The 23,183-nt window shown below is 37.2% G+C and overlaps 1 protein-coding gene across 1 annotated transcript in view; it reads left to right on the forward strand.

Annotated features, from left to right (window-relative positions):
• Nucleotides 1-23,183, forward strand: part of AQR (aquarius intron-binding spliceosomal factor) — a 106,895-nt gene that overhangs the window by 53,766 nt on the left and 29,946 nt on the right. Inside the window, exons 16-23 of the mRNA XM_045900398.3 lie at nucleotides 2,125-2,266; nucleotides 8,170-8,348; nucleotides 11,215-11,382; nucleotides 12,988-13,157; nucleotides 16,737-16,978; nucleotides 18,590-18,736; nucleotides 19,561-19,630; nucleotides 22,279-22,389. Of these exons, the coding sequence (XP_045756354.1) occupies nucleotides 2,125-2,266; nucleotides 8,170-8,348; nucleotides 11,215-11,382; nucleotides 12,988-13,157; nucleotides 16,737-16,978; nucleotides 18,590-18,736; nucleotides 19,561-19,630; nucleotides 22,279-22,389 (1,229 nt within the window). The remainder of the gene's footprint in view (nucleotides 1-2,124; nucleotides 2,267-8,169; nucleotides 8,349-11,214; nucleotides 11,383-12,987; nucleotides 13,158-16,736; nucleotides 16,979-18,589; nucleotides 18,737-19,560; nucleotides 19,631-22,278; nucleotides 22,390-23,183) is intronic.

A 23,183-nucleotide genomic window follows, 5' to 3' on the forward strand; every position in this document is an offset into this window, starting at 1 on the left:
TAAATATGTACATAGTCTTTCATCTAGCTTTTGGTGCTATCCAGTGATGCTGCTCTGAGTTTAAAACACACTTGCTTAGGGCGCCTGGGTGGCTCAGTTGGTTAAGCGACTGCCTTCGGCTCAGGTCATGATCCTGGAGTCCCGGGATCGAGTCCCGCATCGGGCTCCCTGCTCGGCAGGGAGTCTGCCTCTCCCTCTGACCCTCCCCCCTCTCATGCTCTCTCTCTCTCATTCTCTCTCTCAAATAAATAAATAAAATCTTTAAAAAAAAAAAAAAACACACACACTTGCTTAGTATATAAAATATTGTTCTTCTTTCCCATCTGCAATTAACAAAGGTTAAGGAAAGTATTTCAGAACAATATTAGTTGCCAAATGGTTTAACTGTAATAAAGCTGTCTTCAGATATTTGGCTATGTGATGCCATTGTTCTTTAGGGACCATGGATGGCACTGTGTTTTAGGGGCTCAATATCTGATGCTCATAAATAGGCAAAGATCAAAGCTAATACTGAATGCTTATGCAGACTGCTTCTAGCTCCCAAGAAGAGAAAATAAGTGTGAAATTGGTACAGATATTTAAAAAGATATAGTTAAGAATTGTAAAGAAAATCCTTGTAAAATTTTATGCCCTCATTTTGAGCCTTTTTAAGAAAATAAACACAAATATAGAAAGCCACACAACATAAATATAGGGCTTAACAAATTATTATAAGGGAAATAACCACCTTATTAGCTATCCCAGAACCCTCCCATAAGCTCCTTCCTAGTACTGCTTCTCCCTCCACCTGAAAGTAACCATTTCTTGACTTCTATAGCAATCACTATATATTTCTTCATAGTTTTATCACCTACTTGTGCATCCATGTGTGATAGTCAATCTTGTACATTTTTAAAATGTCTTTTACTTCACAAATGCCCTCTGTATGCCTTCCTTTTCTTTTGAAGAACCCAAATTGTTTGATCTGTATAGTTTCCCACAGTCTAGTTTTTTCTAACTGACTACTCAGTGTACAGTTGAGTATGTCTCTCTGCTCTTTATTTTTCTTGCAGATTGGCAGCTGAATGCAGAGGCTTGGTCAGGCTGAGGTTTTCTCTCTGGCAGGATTCTTGGTGGTGCTGTATTCTTTCATCAGATGCACAGAATGTCTGGTTGTGTTTGTGTGTGTGTGTGTGTGTGTGTGAGAGAGAGATAAGTAGCCATTGCTGCTTAATGGCTAGATTTGTTAATTCAGTGACAGTTGCAAAATAGTCACATTTTAATTTTTTTTTTTAATAAAATGATGCTGTCTAAAGAGACACTTTCCCTCAGCCTCTGGCCTGAAAGATACTGAGTTAGATTATAAATCAGAATCTAACATAAATGATGTGAAATTTTTTTTGCATTGATATTCTTTGCCATTTGGTAAGAATGGATACAGATGATGAAAATATTATGATTTTCCAGTAAAATGTGTTTACTTTGAGGTTTTTTTTTTTTTTTTAACCTTTTTGGTATTGCAGCCAAGTGCTTATTCACTTATTATCCAAGGGAAAGAGCAGTTAATGAAGATATTAGAAAGAATATTGTTCATTAATATAGTCAGAGAAGGGAAGTAACTCCAGGAATAGTATACAATGAATACCTTATCCTTAAAGCCTAGCCAAAAGGCAGAGATTCAGAGCACAATAGTGCTCATTGGAGATAGATTAATATGTTGTAATATACTAACTAATTAGCTTTCATGGTAAATTTGTCATGGGCTTAGTTTATGGTCACTATTTACTTCAAGCTTTGCCAAATATAAGTGAGGGGGTAAAGGAAGAATTTTTAAACTACTTGAGACTATATTAATTGTAAGTATCTTCAGATACTTTTGAGAAGCCTGTTTGTATCTGAATCATTGATGCACGGTTATATGTATTAATGAGATTTATCCTTCCTTCCCAACTCTTAATGGATAGCATTTGTTAACTTGGTTTTTCAATTTCTGTGTGAAAATAAAAATAGAACCTTATCAAATATGCTATATTTCAGACATCATTAAATTAAACTCTTAACCAAATTTGTAGTGCATTTTTTATACATAGCACAGCTGTCTGATTAAAAGAATAATTCAAATGTGGATGCTGTTTTCTTTTTCAGGTTGTCTTGCTCTTCCCAAGTTGAATTTGCAGTTTTTGACTCTTCATGATTACCTCTTAAGGAATTTTAACCTCTTCCGCTTAGAATCAACTTACGAAATTAGGCAGGACATCGAGGATAGTGTCAGCAGAATGAAGCCATGGTTAGTAAATCGGTTCCACTTGTAATGAAGAGGTGCAAACAGTGACTGATATAACCTCTGTCAGAAACCTCATAAGTGTGTTTAGAAATAGTATGTCTGGCGTGAAGATGCCCTCCAAAATATGAGATATTTACTCTTTGAGAAATTCTCTAATGTGGATTAGAGTATACTAAAAGTGCTAAAACATAAAATATGTATCTGGATACTTGGGTGTGGTGCTGGGGGACTGGGGATAAGGGAGGAGAGGTCTTCATTCTTGGAGGATGGTGGGGGGACAAATGTAGAGGGGAGAGTAGGGTGGACATTAGCAAAAGGGTAAAGAGGGAAGGTATGGGCTGACCAGCAGGCCTTTACTAGGACAACGGTTCAAGTCCTGGGAGCTTATGATAAGGAGGTCTTCTACTACCCCAGCTGCTCTTATGGCTGTCACCAGTATTTCAGTTAGCCTCTCCCAGGAACCTGGCAAGAGATGAGGAGCATTGCTGAGCATCACATGGAATCGAACGTTGCAAAGTCTTCCCTGGTCCTCCCTCCATAGATTACCTTGACTAAACCATCAGGATTTACTTTGGGGGCCAGTTGAGTAGGTCTCTTTATTTGAGGAAGTCTTCTGCTTAAACTCAACTCCCCACTTGCTAGCTCATGTCTGGAATTCTTCTAGCTAAGAAAAGACTTTCATTGTAGTTATTGTAGGCAGCTCTGCATTAAGAGATTTGTGAAGGTCCGTTTTGCTTTTTAGACATGACTGATTTAGACATGAGGTAAATGCCCTTCATTCACTATTTCATTCTACGTATAGAATTGATGAGGGTAAGTTATATATCACAAGTGACTATAAACTAATAAAATTCTTATAAAATGGATTTTTATTATATTCTGGTCACACTATGCATACACATACAATTATACTGCATTCTGTATGAAAAGCTTAACAGTTTTTGAATGTGAACAGATTCAGGTATCTTCCAGGCTTCTCTCCTTACTAATTACAGAGAGCTACATGGACACTATGATTATGATCTGTTTTTTTCACGTCCACATTTTATTTCATACACAGTTCTATTTTTTAATTAGTTATTATGTGAAAAGTTATTCTGGGTGAGACTATAAAACATAACATAAAATATTTTTGACTTAATAATCAGTTGAGTCAGTAGGCAGGCTAGTACTGTGAGGTTTGTATACTTGCTGGCTAATCATCTCTGCCCACAGTTTTGCTGGAATTATTGCCCAGTGTTTGGACCCCCAGGGAGTGCTTGATCAGAAAGCTTCCTTTCAGTTTATGGTTAACCTTGGGTTTACATGCTCATATTCTGGACCTAATTTTGGCCATTTTGCAAACTAGGGATTTATTAACTAGCAGTTTATCAAATAGAATTCACTTATATTTTACTTAAATGCCAAATAAAGCAAAAATACTTAAGAGTTCTATGGTCTATTAATAAAGGACATTTTTTTTAACTTACATTATTTTCTGCTAAGGAAAAGAAAATGTCACTTTTGGGAGTTAACTTGTGATTAAAAATTTTTCTAGATTTTCATTCCTAATTGCCCATCACTGAAGGCTTTTAAAAATAATGAGATCTAAAAAGAGGCCAGGCTTCTATCTGTTTCTTATGTGCTGAAGGTGGAAAAGTCGGGGCATAAATTTTACTCAGAGCTTGGTACTAACGATCATGTATTCAGGCTGCTGAAACCACTGAGCAACGTAAGGGAGAAAGTATTTATGAGGGGCAGAAATCTATCCTTTTTAATCCTTCATGTTGCAGGTAGATTTTATAAGGGAAGAAAAAACAGTTGGGGAGAATAGATTAGTGGTTGCCTGGGGGTAGTAACAGGATTGACTGTAGTCAAATGAGAGGGATCTTTTATGCATAGGATGGAAGTGTTCTCAGATTGTGGTGATGGACGCACAACTCTGCACATTTACTAAAACATCATTGAATTGTGCATTTACAGTGAATGAATTTTATGGTATGTAAGCTATACTGTGGTAAAAGTGTAAAAAATGGAGGAGGTAATAGTTATTATAAAAGGGTTTAGACACAAGGTAATACCTTTTAGGAACTCTCTGTACTAAGCAAGTCACTGGATACAGAACTTTTATTTTATTTATTTTTTTTTTAATTTTTTTTAATTTTTTTTTTCTTATGTTAATCCCCATACATTACATCATTAGTTTTAGATGAAGTGTTCCATGATTCATTGTTTGTGCATAACACCCAGTGCTCCATGCAGAACGTGCCCTCCTCAATACCCACCACCAGGCTAACCCATCCTCCCACCCCCCTCCCCTCTAGAACCCTGTTTGTTTTTCAGAGTCCATCGTCTCTCGTGGTTCGTCTACCCCTCCGATTTCCCCCGCTTCATTCTTCCCCTCCCACTACCTTCTTCTTCTTTTTTTTTTTTCTTAACATATATTGCATTATTTGTTTCAGAGGTACAGATCTGAGATTCAACAGTCTTGCACAATTCACAGCGCTTACCAGAGCACATACCGTCCCCAATGTCTATCACCCAGTCACCCCATCCCTCCCACACCACCCCCCACTCCAACAACACTCAGTTTGTTTCCTGCGATTAAGAATTCCTCATATCAGTGAGATCATATGATACATGTCTTTCTCTGTTTGACTTATTTCACTCAACATAATACCCTCCAGTTCCATCCACGTCGTTGCAAATGGCAAGATCTCATTCCTTTTGATGGCTGCATAATATTCCATTGTATATATATACCACCTCTTCTTTATCCATTCATCTGTCGATGGACATCTTGGCTCTTTTCACAGTTTGGCTATTGTGGACATTGCTGCTATAAACATCGGGGTGCACGTACCCCTTCGGATCCCTACTTTTGTATCTTTGGGGTAAATACCCAGTAGTGCAATTGCTGGATCATAGGGTAGCTCTATTTTCAACTTTTTGAGTAACCTCCATACTGTTTTCCAGAGTGGCTGCACCAGCTTGCATTCCCACCAACAGTGTAGGAGGGTTCCCCTTTCTCCGCATCCCCGCCAACATCTGTTGTTTCCTGACTTGTTAATTTTAGCCATTCTGACTGGTATGAGGTGGTATCTCATTGAGGTTTTGATTTGGATTTCCCTGATGCTGAGCGATATTGAGCACTTTTTCATGTGTCTGTTGGCCATTTGGATGTCTCCTTTGGAAAAATGTCTGTTCATGTCTTCTGCCCATTTCTTGATTGGATTCTTTGTTCTTTGGGTGTTGAGTTTGATGAGTTCTTTATAGATTTTGGATACTAGCCCTTTATCTGATATGTCATTTGCAAATATCTTCTCCCATTCTGTCAGCTGTCTTTTGGTTTTGTTGACTGTTTCCTTTGCTTTGCAAAAGCTTTTTATCTTGATGAAGTCCCAATAGTTCATTTTTGCCCTTGCTTCCCTTGCCTTTGGTGATGTTTCTAGGAAGAAGTTGCTTCGGCTGAGGTCAAAGAGGTTGCTGCCTGTGTTCTCCTTTAGGATTTTGATGGACTCCTGTCTCACATTGAGGTCTTTCAACCATTTGGAGTCTATTTTTGTGTGTAGTGTAAGGAAATGGTCCAGTTTCATTCTTCTGCATGTGGCTATCCAATTTTCCCAACACCATTTGTTGAAGAGACTATCTTTGTTCCATTGGACATTCTTTCCTTCTTTGTCGAAGATTAGTTGACCATAGAGTTGAGGGTCCATTTCTGGGCTCTCTATTCTGTTCCATTGATCTATGTGTCTGTTTTTGTGCCAGTACCATGCTGTCTTGATGATGACAGCTTTGTAATAGAGCTGGAAGTCCGGAATTGTGATGCCGCTGGCTTTGCTTTTCTTTTTCAACATTCCTCTGGCTATGCGGGGTCTTTTCTGGTTCCATACAAATTTTAGGATGATTTGTTCCATTTCTTTGAAAAAAGTGGATGATATTTTGTTGGGGATTGCATTGAATGTGTAGATTGCTCTAGGTAGCATTGACATTTTCACAATATTTGTTCTTCCAATCCATGAGCATGGAACGTTTTTCCATTTCTTTGTGTCTTCCTCAATTTCTTTCATGAGTATTTTATAGTTTTCTGAGTACAGATCCTTTGTCTCTTTGGTTAGATTTATTCCTAGGTATCTTATGGTTTTGGGTGCAATTGTAAATGGGATCGACTCCTTAATTTCTCTTTCTTCTGTCTTGTTGTTGGTGTATAGGAATGCCACTGACTTCTGTGCATTGATTTTATATCCTGCCACTTTACTGAATTCCTGTATGAGTTCTAGCAGTTTTGGGGTGGAGTCTTTTGGGTTTTCCACATAAAGTATCATATCATCTGCAAAGAGTGAGAGTTTGACTTCTTCTTTGCCAATTTGGATGCCTTTGATTTCTTTTTGTTGTCTGATTGCTGTGGCTAGGACTTTCAATACTATGTTGAATGGCAGTGGTGATAGTGGACATCCCTGCCGCGTTCCTGACCTTAGGGGGAAAGCTCTCAGTTTTTCCCCATTGAGAATAATATTCGCTGTAGGTTTTTCATAGATGGCTTTTATGATATTGAGGTATGTACCCTCGATCCCTATACTCTGAATCAGAGTTTTGATCAAGAAAGGATGCTGTACTTTGTCAAAAGCTTTTTCTGCATCTATTGAGAGGATCATATGATTCTTGTTCTTTCTTTTGTTAATGTATTGTATCACATTGATTGATTTGCGGATGTTGAACCAACCTTGCAGCCCAGGGATAAATCCCACTTGGTCATGGTGAATAATCCTTTTAATGTACTGTTGGATCCTATTGGCTAGTATTTTGGTGAGAATTTTTGCATCCATGTTCATCAGGGATATTGGTCTGTAATTCTCCTTTTTGAGGGGGTCTTTGCAGAACTTTTATTTTAATTAGTTTCACTCTTTGATGTTGTGAAGTTCTACAATTTTTTCTTATAACACAAAGCCTTTACCTGGGGGGTAAAGTATCTGTGTAAGTATGTCTTTATCTGTGTAAGTATGTCATTTTTGGCATACCAGTTTCAGAGTGCTGCTGCAGTATTTACGTTATAGATTTCCCTGATAACAATGTAAAATCTAGAGCACCAGTTAGACTAACATAAGAAGAATGAATGGGTATTTGAATGTTAGTGATTCTGGTTATTACAACTAGCTTGATTATCTTTACCCCCAATCCATGGCAGTATCTTTTAAATGATTTAAATATTATGCCCTAAAGCAAGCATTTGCGTAGATAATTATCATTTGTTGGTTCGTTTTTAATTTTTAAAATTCCAGCTTATTCTAAAACAGCTTATAGAAATATCGAAATACATAAAATATAAGGAGTTGAGACTATATTGATGAAGAGAGGAAAAGGATAAGAATTATTGTTACATTATTATAATCTAGATTACTCTGTTATTATTATTATAGATTATTTTTTTAAGATTTTATTTATTCATTTGAGAGAGCACAGAGTGAGAGGGAGAAGCAGACCCCCCGCTGAGCCGGGAGCCCGATGCGGAGCCCAATGAGGGCCTCAATCCCAGAACCCCAGAGATTATGACCTGAGCCGAAGGCAGACGCTTAACCATCTGAGCCACCCAGGAGCCCTGGGATAGATTGTTCTTTGACCAAATGCCTCCGCTCTCTGTATATAGAGTTACCTTTTTTTTTCCTGTGTGTGTAGTGGGGAGATAATCTCTACTTCCCTTTCTTTACTGGACCATATTTGCGTGTTCATTCTACTGAATATATTCCTTATATATTGGGACTTTGTTTTTTTGGTTTGTTTTGTTTTTTGTTTTAAGTTTAGTAATAAGAGTTACTAATGTCAGGGCTTAGTAGCTAAATATGTATTCCTCCTTACTAATTTTACTTGACCAGAAGTTGGGGAAAAGTCATTTTTTTGTTTGAGTAATCATGCACTTCTTTGGTTTTCAGGCAATCTGAGTATGGTGGTGTAGTGTTTGGTGGTTGGGCACGAATGGCCCAGCCTATCGTGGCTTTCACTGTAGTTGAGGTTGCCAAGCCCAACATAGGCGAAAACTGGCCAACCAGAGTTCGTGCGGATGTTACCATCAATCTGAATGTCAGAGATCACATCAAAGATGAATGGGAAGGTAATTTTGTATTTCAAAAAATTAAGTTACATTTTTGCCTTTTTAGTGTATAGAAAATTGGCAAAGCACTTTTACTAAGCAATACCTTTCTAAACGTTTATGAAATTTATCTTTAAAAATTGTCTTATAATTACTAGTAGTAAAAATATCAAGGAACATACAAGAACAATTAAATGTCTTAATACTTTAGTAAAAAGTATAAAATAGCATGCATATCATCACAGTATTTTGAAAATTGCAGTTTGCAAAGCTGAGAGGACCTCTTTAAATCCCAAATTTAGTAAGACAATATTTATGAATTTGTAGGATCAGTATAAAAAGAATCAAAATATTACTATTCACTAAAGAAAGGGAAGAAAACCACACATAACCTGCACACATGCAGAGCTAGTAAAGAAAATTGGTGTTTTAAGAGAGAAAAGTCACCAAAGTGAAGAGAATAGGGATGCATACAGTTGCTGGAAAATAAAGATACAAAATCAAAATTAGACAAACTCAAAAGGAATTTAAGGGGATCTCATAAAACATCTCAGAAAGAAATAATAATAGTTTAACTATTTGTACCAAAGGGAGGAAGTTAGGTAAAGAATTAGTGATATTAAGTGTATTCAAGGATAAATAATAGATGCAGAGAAATTAGATGAGTTATTTCCCCTGTTATTTCCTAGGCAAGATTTTAGGGGCAGGAGTTCTGTGTCACAAGGAATTTTATTTAGAGGCAGATTTGTTCAGAGTTACTAAGCCAAGTAAAGACTGAAAACGTTGATAACACCTGTGCCAGAACTGACACATGACCTAATTTTTAAGTGGCACTTTATATTTTTCTCCCAGCTGTCTGTGAGAGCTCTGACTTGCTGTCCTGTTGTGAGAAACAGTAGCCGGTAGATTTTATCTCCTTCCACCTTCTTGGCATGCCAGAAGGAAAGGGATAGTCCCTGAATGGGTCAGTTGTCAGAAATTATTGCTCCCAGTATAGCTGTTTATAACCAGAGGGACTATATGATACGTTTATCCAGTAATTCTGAAGGAATCCAGCAGCAAAGCTGGCCACATGTTTAACAAATGGCCACTGTAGTGGGTATAGTTTGTGACAGATTGTTTTTATGATTCCTGGATCCTTCAGAAGAGTTCCAATCTAATCTAGTGCATTACACATCTAGAGTACTGTATATCTTTATTGTTGCTAAATCTTAAGAGAGACATTAAGTTGCCGGAGAAGGTTTTATACTTACTACCTTTGGCATTTAAGAAAGTATTAAAATAAACACTGTTTTACACAGTTACCTAAACTCCTTTCCTTCATTACTTTGGAGACTTCTATCAGAAGGACATTAAACAGTGTTTTTTTTCCCTTTCATTCTTTTAAATATAGGCCTCTGACAGAATGAGAAATGTAATGGATAAATTTTGATGGGCAAGAGAGGGAACAGTAGGGTATTGTGGAACAAGTGATTCATAATATGGGGCATGGTGGGGAGAAAAGTGTTTTCTGGGAGGCCAGAGCCAAAATTCACTCCCTGTGTTGATCACAGATGGAGTAACTAAATAGAAAATGGAGGCAAAAAATGAGAGGGAGGTTCTGGAAGTAGTAATGAATATTGTCCTGTAGAAACAATAGTTTTGAGTTTAAGCTAAATATATAAAACATTCTTCTTGTTCCTTCAAAAAGGTATGACGTTCAGGCCCATATCTTCTCCATTTCCCCATTTAAAATTAAGGAAACTGAATTAAGGACACAGAAATGCTGGATTCTGCTCCAGAAGGCACAGCCAGGATGGAGTGGATACAAATGGTTGAAGGGAGAAAATAGTTGAGCTCACTGTTACATAAGGGTTTTTTTAATGTAGATCTGAGATGTCCCACAGTGAAATCATCTGCCTTGGTAGTAGTTTTCGTTGCTTCTCCTGCTTCTAATTTGTTGGGAAGTAAACAATAAAGTCATTATTATCAATCAGAGCAATTATTGCTAGCACACTTAAACCCCAGTCCATACTGAGAATGGTCCCAATACTGTTAGCTACACACTGACATTGCTGATTTGATTTAGTTGTATATCTTATTACCACGGTTATGAGCAAGCAGACTATTTAAGTTTGCATTTATGTCCTACCGTGGCTAACAAAACAAATCAGGAAAGCAATGAGATTAAGTGGTATGACATTACATGGATATGTGATCTAAATTTATGTTGCTTGTCTTCCCATATCTCTACTTATAATAGAGCTGGGGATCCAGTTGAGTCCAGTATTGGGTCTAATGACTGAGAAGCTATGGACTTTGGTACAAGTTTCCTATTTCTGGACATTTACTTAATAAAATTTTTATTTGCCAAATGAAACTATATATATTCAACCATGTTCTCAATATGGTATCTGTAAACAATGCTTTTGTGCTTTGATGAATTATTCTTGAGTTGACCTCTTTCAGGGAATGCAGTTAGACTGTTGTTGGACTGATAGTGATGGATAGTTTAAACTGATGTTAGAAACCTGCTGAATATGATATAGATGGATTATATGCCAACCATATTTTCAGTTAGTTATTAAGAATGCTAAAAATAAGAATTATGAGCATCCAGTTTTGGAGTTGTAACATGACTTGGAGGGCTTATTCAGTAATGTATTCATGGCATAAAAGTTTATAATTTTAATATAAAGAGAAATTTTCACTTTAATTATTCCTGTCAAACATTGAATTTTAAAGATTATAGGAAAACCCATAATTATATTACAATGCAAATATAATCATTGATCACCTCTGGTACTTTACATGTTTCTTATATCTCTTAAAAAGGATGAGAATTTGCCATCAAAGGACTAAAAACAATGATATTCTAATAAGTGAAAATGTCTTTATGTTTTACCAGGTCTTCGTAAGCATGATGTATGTTTTTTAATTACTGTACGGCCCACAAAACCTTATGGTACTAAGTTTGACCGGAGGAGACCTTTTATTGAGCAGATTGGCCTGGTTTATGTGAGAGGCTGTGAAATCCAGGGCATGCTGGATGATAAAGGGCGTGTCATTGAAGACGGTATGGCGAGCTGTAGTTTGAAAGCGTGTGTGTACATAATGATAACGTTCTGTGCCTTTTTTCTTTTTGCATCTTAGGTAGTATTTTTTAGTTATTTACATACTAAATCAACACAAAGAATTATATATAAAATATATGTAAGGTACCTAGCACCCACTTTTAGAAAGAAATAATATGGTTTCTAAACTTTTTGTTAGATATTGAAAAGGACAGGATCTTTTGAAATTACCTTTATTTAAAACTTTCCTTTTATAATACTTTACAGTATTGCTTTTTTAAAACCTCTAAACACTTCTTATGACATATTTGTCTAATTTTTCCTTCTTCAGTTTTATTGATTTGATTCATTGTAGCAGTGGCTCTCAATTGGGAATAGCACTACCCTGCATTTTGAAATGTATGATGGTATTTATCTTGTCCTGTGCCCGGGGTAGGAGTAGGGGATGGTGAGCTATTGGCATTTGATGGATGGGGGCTAGGGATGCTAAACATCTAAACAGAGCTGCCTTGGGGCGCCTGGGGGCTCAGTTGGTTAGGGTCTGACTCTTGATTACAGCTCAGGTCATGATCTCAGGGTGGTGATATTGAGCCCCGAATCAGGCTTTGTGCTGAGTCTGGAGCCTGCTTAAGATTCTCTCTCTCCCTCTTTCTCTGCCCCTTTCCCATCACCCACTCATGCGCACACGTGCCCCCACTGTCTCTCAAAAAAAAGAAAAGAAATTTAAACAGAGCTGCCTTGCAGAAGGAATCGTCATACCTAACATGCAAACATTACCCCATTTAGAAATACCGCCTTACAGGGTTTGTCAGCTCTTTGATTTCTTAGGCTTATCATTGACTTTTCTTTGAAATCTTCATCTTGTCCTGACATTCTTGTTACACTTACTGTTAAATTATAACTGCATCTATGTCCAGTGCTTATTTCCCAATTTGTTTACTAAACTTCTCTCAGAACTTGAATTGACTTCTACTGCCTGTCATTTTAAGGTTGCACCATTGCTACAAGTGCTGGTAATTAAGCTGACCTTACTGCTAAAATAAAAGAAAATAGGAAAGGTGGAATAAACGTAAGGCCACATATTGGGACTGGCGTTAGAGGGCTAAGACAAAAGTAAGGAGACGAGGCAAAGGGGCAAGAAAAAGCCTCTCAGCTTTCAGCTATTAGTATATGAAATTTCCTTTCACACTGGTGATATTAGGAATGGAATGGGGAAGGATGAAAAGAGTGATCAGTCGAGTGCTTACGCTAGGTAAGCTAAGTAATAGGAGCTCTGAATAACTGACAAAAGTAAAGTTGTTTGACTGCTAGGGCTCTTATTTTGATTGAGGACATATACAGACAATTGCAGTCCATGGCACTGCATCATAAACATTACATCACAAACATTTTTCTGGGAAAGAAATAGGAAGAATTTAGGGAAAGGAGAAAATATTTTCAGCTTCTAGGCATTTGAAATGGATGAGTGGGAAACGTTCTAGTCAGGGGAAGGACTGGGGTTTAGTGTGGAGAATTTACTCATCATTTCTAGAAGAGGAATACTGCTAAGTTACTTTGATATTTGAAAAGTATATATTTCACTTATCAAACTTTTTCAAAATGTCTAGGACCTGAGCCAAGACCCAATCTTAGAGGAGAGTCAAGGACATTTAGAGTGTTCTTGGATCCAAACCAGTATCAACAAGATATGACCAATACTATACAAAATGGAGCAGAAGATGTGTATGAAACTTTCAATATCATAATGAGGAGAAAACCAAAGGAAAATAACTTTAAGGTAATTTTTAGGCTATATAATTGAAGGTACTGTGTCCAATTTGAGTAACTTCTAAAACATAAATACATAGATCCTGGGTAAAAGAATGTTTTGTTAGGGAAATGATCACTGCTTTTATTCTGGTTCTAAATAATTCTCTTATATTATTAACATGTAGACTAAATATAAAAACTTAAGAAAATTTATTTACTAAATCTGTTTTGTCTTTCGATGAGTTTAGAAACTTACAATATAAATTAATCCAGGTCAGCCTCCTTCCTTGCTTGTTTATTTGTTTCCTGGGAGTTCTTTTTTTAAATCAAAAGTAAGTGTACTTCCAAATCACTTTATGAATACAGATGTGAAACCCTGTAGCTCAGAATTACTTTATGATATAATGTGTTTTACTCAAGAGCAGGAAAAGAGAGGTTTGGGGCTCGAGAATTTTACTTTTATAACTTAATGGAGATAAGGAGTTTTGATAGAAGATTTTCTCAATTATCTGAAACTACTATATTATAAAACGTAAACATTGAATGGTTTTAGCATTTGGTAACACTACCTTCTGCACAGGTACATTTCTTTTTTCTCTCCCCCCAAAACATAGTGTTTCTTATGCATTATCAGTTTATTACCTTTTTTTTCCCCTCTTCTTGTGATTAAAAAAAGGAGACTTCCCATACAAAGGAATTTATTCCCCATTTTGCCCTGTAGTTGAAGACAAAACAACGGAACTATTCTTGATTTCTTTTTGTCTCACACTGTGCATCCAGGCCATCAATCAGTCTGGTTAGCTCACCACCTCCACTGACGCCACATCCAAGACACCTTCATGTCTTACATCCCTGCTTCCATTCTTGACGGCCCCTCCCTTTCTGCTATTCTCCACATAGTGATAGAATATGAATTATGCCTTGGTACCCTATTCAACATACTTTAATGGTTTCCCCTCGCAGTAGAAAATTATTACTGTAATCCAAGAGGCTCCTTCATTATCTGTCCTCTGGCCACCTCTCCCAACATCATTTTCTAACACCTTTTCCTGATTCACTCCATGCCAGGTGTGCTGACCTTTCTGCTGTTCTTTAAGAATCCAAGCCTTTGTCCATGGTGTTCCCTCTACCAACACAGTCTTCCTCCCAGGTATTTACCTGGTTCGTTCCCTCACTGCACGTGGGCAACTCTGCTTAGATGTTAACTCCTAAGAGAAGCTTTTTTCTGGAAACCTTACCTAAAGTAGCATCTCCCCTTCTCATTCTTAATCCGACTGTCTTCATTTCTCCTCACAGTCTTTGTTGTACCTGGTGACTATATATTTGTTATTTATCTGACTTCACCATTAGAATGCAGGTCTATGAGGGCAGGGTCTCATTTGTTTGTCTCTGTTTTGTTTCTCAGTAATGATTGAATTTCAGTCACTTAACTAAAAATGGAAAAAAGTTCCTTCCTTATGTTCATTCGTTTGACCATTTTATTTAATGCCCACCATGTGTCTGGCATTGTGCTAAGTTGTATGGAGCCAATAAAGATGAGTAAGACACAGCTTATATTTTTAGGGAGTTTAGACTACTAATAAGGGAAGTTAAAAATATAAACAAATAACTACCATGAAATGTTAAAAGGTGCCAAAAGTCATAAGAAGGATGCAGATAAAAGTGTCATGGAAGGGTGGCTCAGTCGTTAAGCATCTGCCTTCGGCTCAGGTCATGATCCCAGGGTTCTGGGATCGAGCCCCACATCAGGCTCCCCGCTCGGCGGGAAGCCTGCTTCTCCCTCTCCCACTCCCCCTGCTTGTGTTCCCTCTCTGGCTGTCTCTCTCTCTGTCAAATAAATAAAAAGTAAAATAAAATCTTTAAAAAAAAAAAAAAGTGTCATGGAAGGGGCTCCTGGCCGGCTCAGTCCGAAGAGCATGCGACTCTTGATCTCAGGGTCGTGAGTTCTAGCCCCACGTTCGGTGTATACTAAAAAAAGTAAACTTTAAAAAACAACAACAAAAAAGTGTCATGGGAGGTCAAAAGAGGCATTCAGATTCCAATCCAAGAAACAGGGGCAGTGATTAACTTTCCTGTGTTTGGGAAAAGGACAAATGCTCTTTTGGTGTCTTCTTATATACCTGGGCAGCATCCCTTATTTCCTTTTCTCTTTCCCAGTTCGTACAGTGCCTGTTCTGACCTGGATGTTTTATTTCTTGCCTGAATAGTTGCACTAAATCGCTTCCTCTGCCCTAGCTCTGTTCTCCTCCTAGTCAGTCACCTGTTTTTCATATGCCTCCACTGATCATTTCAGTCAGCTTCTCAGAACATTTCTTTGACTTTCCATTAATGATGAAATAAACCACAGCTCCTTCGCAGATCCTCTGCTTTGAGCTAGATTGAAATGCCACTTTCCTCCATGAAACCTTTCCTAAGGTCGAAAGTCTTCCCTGCGTGCATCTCTCGCCTACTTGGAACTGTGTTCTCATTGTATTTTGTAATACTCTGTATTGTGGACCAAATTCTGCTGCTTTGTGTCATTGCTAAGGACATATTTCATCTCCCTACTAAAAATTTAATTTTCTTAGAGAGTAGAGCTCTTGTTTTATCCATCATTATGTGAACATACTCATTTATCTGTCCATCGAGTGATTTGCCCATCTCATAGTCAAACTTCCTAGATCCCTGCTCTCATGGAAATGATATTTTAGTGGGGATTAGACAAATGATAAACAGGTAACTAAGTACATGAATAAGAGAATTTCAGGTAGTGATTAGTGCAAGAAAATAAAACAAGGTGATGTGATAAGAGTGTGATTAACATACACTGTGCTGTTACTTAGTTGTCCTGTTGTAGTGTATAGCATCTATAACATAAAAATGGTTGGTTTTGTTATTTTATTCTTTGTAATTAATAGCCTAACCTTCTGATTTCCATATATGGGATAGAGCACTTTCTCGAAGTAATTATTAGAAAGTCTAAAAGTTTACCTTGAGTTTTGGTAATTTGGACAATGTATATGTTAATAACTATAGTGACTTTTTATTGTAGAATGTTTATTCTGAAATTTATTTGACATTTCACTTTTATCTTTTTGTCTATTTTTAATTTAAAATTTCTAATTTCTTCTGTTAATTTTAATATTTTTAAACTATGAGATGTTTCACAACTGAGGCATATATTAATATGCTTCTGGTTGTGTGTCGTCTTAACATTGAGGAACTATGGAATATAAAGAGGAGAAGACTCCAGGAATTTCTAAGAGGAAGCATCCTCTTTAAGGGTTTGTTCTATAATATTTTCTTGTTGTTGTGTAGTCCTGATTAGGTTTTCATTCTACCCAATGGGAGTCAAGTGATGAACTCATTTATGACATTCTGTCTAAATGAACTCCTAACGGATAAACTGTCCTTGCTAAGTTTGGTCTTTTGTTTAACTCAGTGTATGGTATCAGCTGAAAATATAGCTGTTGATTTAGTCTAGCCAAGCACCTGTCAGCAGAAAATAGCTTCTTGCCCTGAAACACTCGGGAATTCTGGATTAGTGCAGCCAGCTCTGCATTCCAGTGAAGTGCAAATGTTTGAGATGGCTTCTTGACACAACCCTTTTCTGTCCTTTCACTGACAGGCTGTGCTGGAGACCATTCGGAACCTGATGAATACTGATTGTGTGGTACCTGACTGGCTGCATGACATCATTTTAGGTTATGGGGATCCAAGTAGTGCACATTATTCAAAAATGCCCAATCAGATTGCCACTCTTGATTTCAATGATACATTTCTCTCCATTGAGCATTTAAAAACCAGCTTTCCTGGTCATAATGTTAAAGTAACTGTGGATGACCCAGCTCTACAGATACCCCCTTTCAGGTAAAGTCAGAACTGGACATACTCCTTTCAAGCTTTCTGTAGCCTGTGTGAGATAGGCCATTGGACTGTAGCTAAAGTTTTGAATATCTTGATTTTGTTTGGGCAGTCTTTACCTTCACCATATAATGACTGGGATAAATTTATTTTATTTGACTCCGTTTCTTAGTACAGAAAACTGTTTTAAGTCCGTAAGAAAAGTAGGGGTGCCTGGGTGACTCAGTCGTTAAGCGTCTGCCTTCTGCTCAGGTCCTGATCCCAGGGTTCTGGGATCGAGCCCCACATTAGGCTCGCTGCTTGGTGGGAAGCCTGCTTCTCCCTCTCCCACTTCCCCTGCTTGTGTTCCCTCTCTCACTGTGTCTCTGTCAAATAAATAAATAAAATCTTCAAAAAAAAAAAAAAAAAAAAGAGACCATAATAAAAGTAGCCTCACGTCTAACAGGGACCAGTAAATGCTTGTTGTCTGAAGAGCATTATATATTAACTATAACTATTAACTATAATTTATAGTATTTGACTAAAGAAATATGCCTTTGTCTATTATGTATAATCTGGTATATTTCCTAATTAATGGACATAGTCATGGGATGTTGAACTTTCTTTTGTTTTCAGGGAAAAAATTCTGTTTTTCTTTTAAGCTTACTTGCTTTCACAAAACTTAAATATTCACAATATAGTTATAATTCATGTTAAAGGAGCTTTGGTTTTAATTTTGAGTAGAAATGGAACAAAGTACCTGAAGCAGCAACTCATCACTCTTCCCTGAATTCTATTACATGGAAAAAGTGCACATAGAGAATTCTTTTTTTTTTTTTTTTTTTTAGTTTAATTTTAATGTATTCATTGACCTCACCTCCTGAGGTGTTCCAGCACCAGGCTAAAAACTTTTGCCCTGCCTTAGGGCACCTGGGTGGCTCAGTTGGTTAAGTGTCTGTCTTTGGCTCACGTCATGATCTCAGGGGCCTGGGATCGAGCCCTGCTGAGCAGGGAGCCTGCTTCTCCCTCTCCCTCTGCCCCCCACCCCCTGCTTGTGCTCTCTCTCTCTCTCTCTCTCTTAAATAAATAAATAAAATCTTTAAAAAAAAAAAAAGAAAGAAAAAGAACTTCTGCCTTAAAGGCTTGATACTCCAAGAGTCTCCTAACAGGGCTCCAGCCTGTCTCTCTAGCCTTATTTTCTCTACTGTAACCGTTCTGGCAAAACTGGCCACTTGTACTTGAAACTGTAGTCTTACTTCTTCCCAGAATAACTTCCCTTCCATGTTTGTATGTCTAATTTCTTTGAAACTCATCTTTGATGCCATCTCTCCCATGAAGCCTTTTCTTACTTAAGGAGGGACAGTGTGTAAAGCACTTCATAGTGCATGGATATAACTATAGAAATGCTCCTTCTTTGATTCTCCCTTAATCAGTTGACTTTTTCTAATCTGAACACCATTAACACACATTTTAGTGCTTTTAAGTCTACTCTTTTCAGAATATATGTACAGATAGTGAGTTCCTTTAAGACATAAATATTTCTTTCTGATCTGATTATCCTCCATACAATGTCATGCACAAGGAAGGTGCTTGGTAAACATTAATTGTAAAAATGAACAAAGATTTTCCATCTTGTAGGATAACTTTTCCAGTAAGGAGTGGAAAAGGGAAGAAAAGGAAAGATGCAGATGGTGAAGATGAAGATACTGAAGAGGCAAAAACCTTAATTGTTGAACCTCATGTCATTCCTAATAGGGGTCCTTATCCTTACAACCAACCCAAACGGTAATTTTACTGTCTGTATTAATTGTAATAATAAATAATAGTTTGCTATTTTGGATTAATAATAGTTTAAAATTTACTGATCCTTTTGAAACCCCAGGAAGCTTCTGTTTCTGGACCCTCTTTCCTTGTATTCTGTCAGACGGCTAAATAGCTCAGACATTTTTGGTCGTTCTGTAGTCATATTTCCAAAAGAAACATTTTTGGGTACTATGAGAAATAAATATTAAAGGGCTACCTTAATTTGAGCACAGCATTCTTCCTTCAAGACCATGTGTTACATGTAGCAGCTACCCTCATGCATGGGTGCCATGACTAAAAAAGTAGCATTATATATGGTATTAGATTGGGAACTGGAACTTTGACATTCCAGGTGAAATATAAGATGGGCTAAGTATGTTGAAAAATAATTGTAGTCTTTTTTTTCCATAAGATTCATTCAGTTTTAGTTGGTCATTAGAGGATGGAGGTGAAGGGAATCATTCAGAAGAGATTGGTTTAGTCTTGTAAGATGTAAACGTCTGGAGATTTGCCATCCAACATTGTTCTTAGAGTTAACAATACCATATTATGCAACATTGTTCTTATAGTTAACAATACTGTATTAAAATTTGGTAAGAGGGTAGATCTCATGGTTTTTGGTTTTTTGTTTTACCACATACATGCACATGCACACTCACACAACCACCCACCCGGGAGAGAAGAGATTGGGAGAATGGGGCATATACAGAGGAGACATTTAGACCTCCGGTCATTGTTGTCTGAAGTTTTACCACATGTTGTTCATCTGTGTTTTTAACCAACTTTTTATTTACTCTTGTTTGCAGTAATACAATTCAGTTCACTCACACACAGATAGAGGCTATCCGTGCTGGAATGCAGCCTGGGCTAACTATGGTAAGGGAACTATTGTTACACATGTTTTTACATGGACTCAGACAAGAAGTAGGCCTCAGATGTTTAGAGTATATTTGAAGCACAAAAGCCCAACTGAATTTAAGTGTAAGTCATTGTGGCATGTTTGCATATGGAGATTTTGCTTACTGCTCCTCTCAGTATTCATAAATTAAGTTTAATGGAACATAGCTGTGCCTGTTTGGTTAGGAATTGCCCCTGCCCAGCTTCGTGCTGTAACAGCAGAGTTAAAATACTTGCAGCAGAGATTATATGGCCTGCAAAGCCTTAAATGTTTACCTGCTGGCAGATACAGATAAAGCCTGCTGACAACCAATTTGAAAGTGTGTTTAGTTTCCAAGTATTTAGAGACTTTCCTGTTAAATCTTCCACTTACTAATTTCTGGTGTAAGTCCTTTATGGTCAGAGACAATACTTTGTGTGATTTCAATTTTTTATTTTTTTAATTTGCTCAAGTTTGTTTTGTGGTCCAGGATATGATCTCTCTTGGTGAATATTTCAACACACTTAAAAAGAGTGTTTATTTTGTTGTTTTGAGGTGGAGTGTCCTATATATGTCAGATTCATTTGGTTCAATATTTTTCTGTCCTTGCTGATATCCCACCTACTATTTCTGTTGATTACTGAAAGAGGAGTATTGAAGTCTCCAACTACAATTACATGTTTATCTGTTTCTCCTTTCATTTCTTTCAGTTTTTGCTTCATGTTTTTTAAAGCTTTATGGATAGATACATATTCAAGGTTGTAATGTCTTCTTGGTGAATTGATGCATTTATTATTATGTAATGTCTTTTTTCATCACTGGTAATTTTTTTTGTTCTGAGACGTACTCTGATATTAATAGAGCCACTACAGTTTGCATGGTATGTCTTTTCCCATTATTTTATTTCTGACCTACCTATTAATGTTTGACGTGAACTTCTTGTAAACAGCATCTATTTGGGGTATGTTATTTTCTTCGCTCTGACAGTCTCTTTTAATTGGTGTGTTTAGACCATTTACATTAAATGCAATTGATACATTTGGATTTAGGCCTACCATTTTATTATTTATTTTATGTTTATTCCCTTTGTTTTGTGTTCCTGTTTCTCTTTTTTTGTTTTTACTTTCTTTTGGGTTATTTACATAGTTTTTAGTGTTTCATTTTAATTTATCGTGTTCTTTTATATCTCACATAGTTTTTTCTTAGTGGCTGCTCTAGAGAATTAACAGTATAGATACTTAATTTTTCAGTCTACTTAGAATCACTATTTTGTCTCTTAAGTTGGATAAAAGATCCTTACCTCCATGTAGGTCCCTTTCCCTTTTATATTGTAGTTGTTATGGATATTACGTCTATATACATTGAAAATACTGTCAGGCAATGTTAAAGTCAAACATTTTTTTAAATTATTTATTTGAGAGAGGACAAGCATAGGTGTACACGCAAACGGGGAGGGGCAGAGGGAGAGGGAGAGATCATCTCCAGCAGACTTTGCACTGAGTGCAGAGCCTGACACGGGGCTCAATCTCACAATCCTGAGATCATATCCTGAGCCAAAATCAAGAGTCAGACGCTCAAATGACTGAGCCATCCAGGCACCCCAGAAAGTCAAACATCTTAAAGGGTGAACTCTATAGAGAAGAATCTATTATAAATTTGCCATTTTTCTTTCGTTCCTGATATTTTAAGTTTGCTCTGATGTCACTTCCATTCTGTCTGAAGAACTCTTTTACCACTTAAGAGTAGGTCTGCTAGTGGGGCACCTGGGTGGCTCAGTCATTAAGCATCTGCCTTCGGCTCAGGTCATGATCCCAGGGTCCTGGGATCGAGCCCCGCATCGGGCTCCCTGCTCGGCAAGAAGCCTGCTTCTCCGTCTCCCACTCCCCCTGCTTGTGTTCCCTCTCTCATGTCTCTCTCTGTCAAATAAATAAAATCTTTAAAAAAAAAAAAAAAAGTAGGTCTGCTAGCAATGAAATATCTTAGTTTTTCTTCATGTGAGAATGTCTTTGAATCATCTTCATTCTTTAAAGATATTTTCACTGGACATAGACTTCTATGGAGTTCTTTCCTTTCAGTACTTTTAAAATGTTATTCCACTTCCTTCTGGCTTCTGTGGTTTCTGAGGGAAACCCACAGTCACTTCAAACATCTTTTTGCTATATGTAATGTATCATTTTTTCTGATTGCTATTAAGAATTTTTCTTTAATTTTCAGCTATTTAATTAAGATGTATTTGGGCTTGGATTTCTTTGGGATTATTCTATTTGGAGTTTGCTGAGCTTCCTGAGTCTGTAGATTTAAAATGTCTTTTGCCAGATTTTAGTTTTCAGCTATTATTTCTTCATATATTTTTTCTATGCTATAAACTCTTGTTCTAAGACTTCAGTAACATAAATGTTAGACCTTTTAGTATTGCCGCATAGATTCATGAGGCTCTGTTTATTCATTTGTTTTCAGTCTTTTCTTTCTGCTTATTTTTTAGGTTGGGTGATTTATATTGCTCTGTTTTCACCTTCACTGACTATCTTGTCCATTCTGTTATTGAACTCATCCAGCAATTTTTTAAATTTATATCTCAGTTTTAGAATGTCCATTTTCTAACAATTTGATAACTTAGTAGTTTGATATGTGTTCATCTCCTTTTTAGGTTGTGGGTCCACCAGGTACTGGAAAAACAGATGTTGCAGTCCAAATCATATCCAACATCTACCATAATTTCCCAGAGCAGAGGACTCTGATTGTTACTCATTCTAATCAGGTGAGTGTGTGCATGCGTGTGTGTGTGTGTGCGCATGTGTACTCACATATGTAGGATGGATGGTAGGGGAGATAAAGGAGTGGGGAGTGAATGAAAGCACAATGGAGATTTCTGTTTGTATGATAACCTGACCATAGGTACGACAGAATACTGAAAGGCTGATGAGTATAGTGTTTGCTGTTGAGTTACTCTTGGATTGTTACTGGTCATGACATAGAGAGAGAGAGCGAGAGAGAGAGAGAGAGATAAAAATATATAAACTATATATATAAAAATATAAAATATATAAATAATCTTTTATTTCTAATGGCGAGGGTCAAAATGTGGGAAAGCTAAGAAGACTACTTGTATTTATGGTCAAATATTTGGATTAAATTTTCGCAGGAAACAAACTGAGTGTTGTTGGAGTGGGGGGTGGGGTGGAGGGATGGGGGGACTGGGCGATAGACACTGGGGAGGGTATGTGCTCTGATAAGCGCTGTGAATTGCGCAAGACTGTTGAATCTCAGATCTGTACCTCTGAAACAAATAATGCAATATATGTTAAGAAAAAAAAAAAAGAAGAAGAAGAAGAAGGTAGCGGGAGGGGAAGAATGAAGCAGGGGAAATCGGAGGGGTAGACGAACCATGAGAGATGATGGACTCTGAAGGGCAGGCAGGGTTCTAGAGGGGAGGGGGGTGGGAGGACGGGTTAGCCTGGTGGTGGGTATTGAGGAGGGCACGTTCTGCATGGAGCACTGGGTGTTATGCACAAACAATGAATCATGGAACACTTCATTTAAAACTAATGTTGT

This window comes from Mirounga angustirostris, unplaced genomic scaffold, assembly GCF_029215605.1.
Source record: "Mirounga angustirostris isolate CCGP_5_RB_7025 unplaced genomic scaffold, mMirAng1.0.hap1 SCAF_9, whole genome shotgun sequence".
In the NCBI taxonomy this organism is placed as follows: Eukaryota; Metazoa; Chordata; class Mammalia; order Carnivora; family Phocidae; genus Mirounga; species Mirounga angustirostris.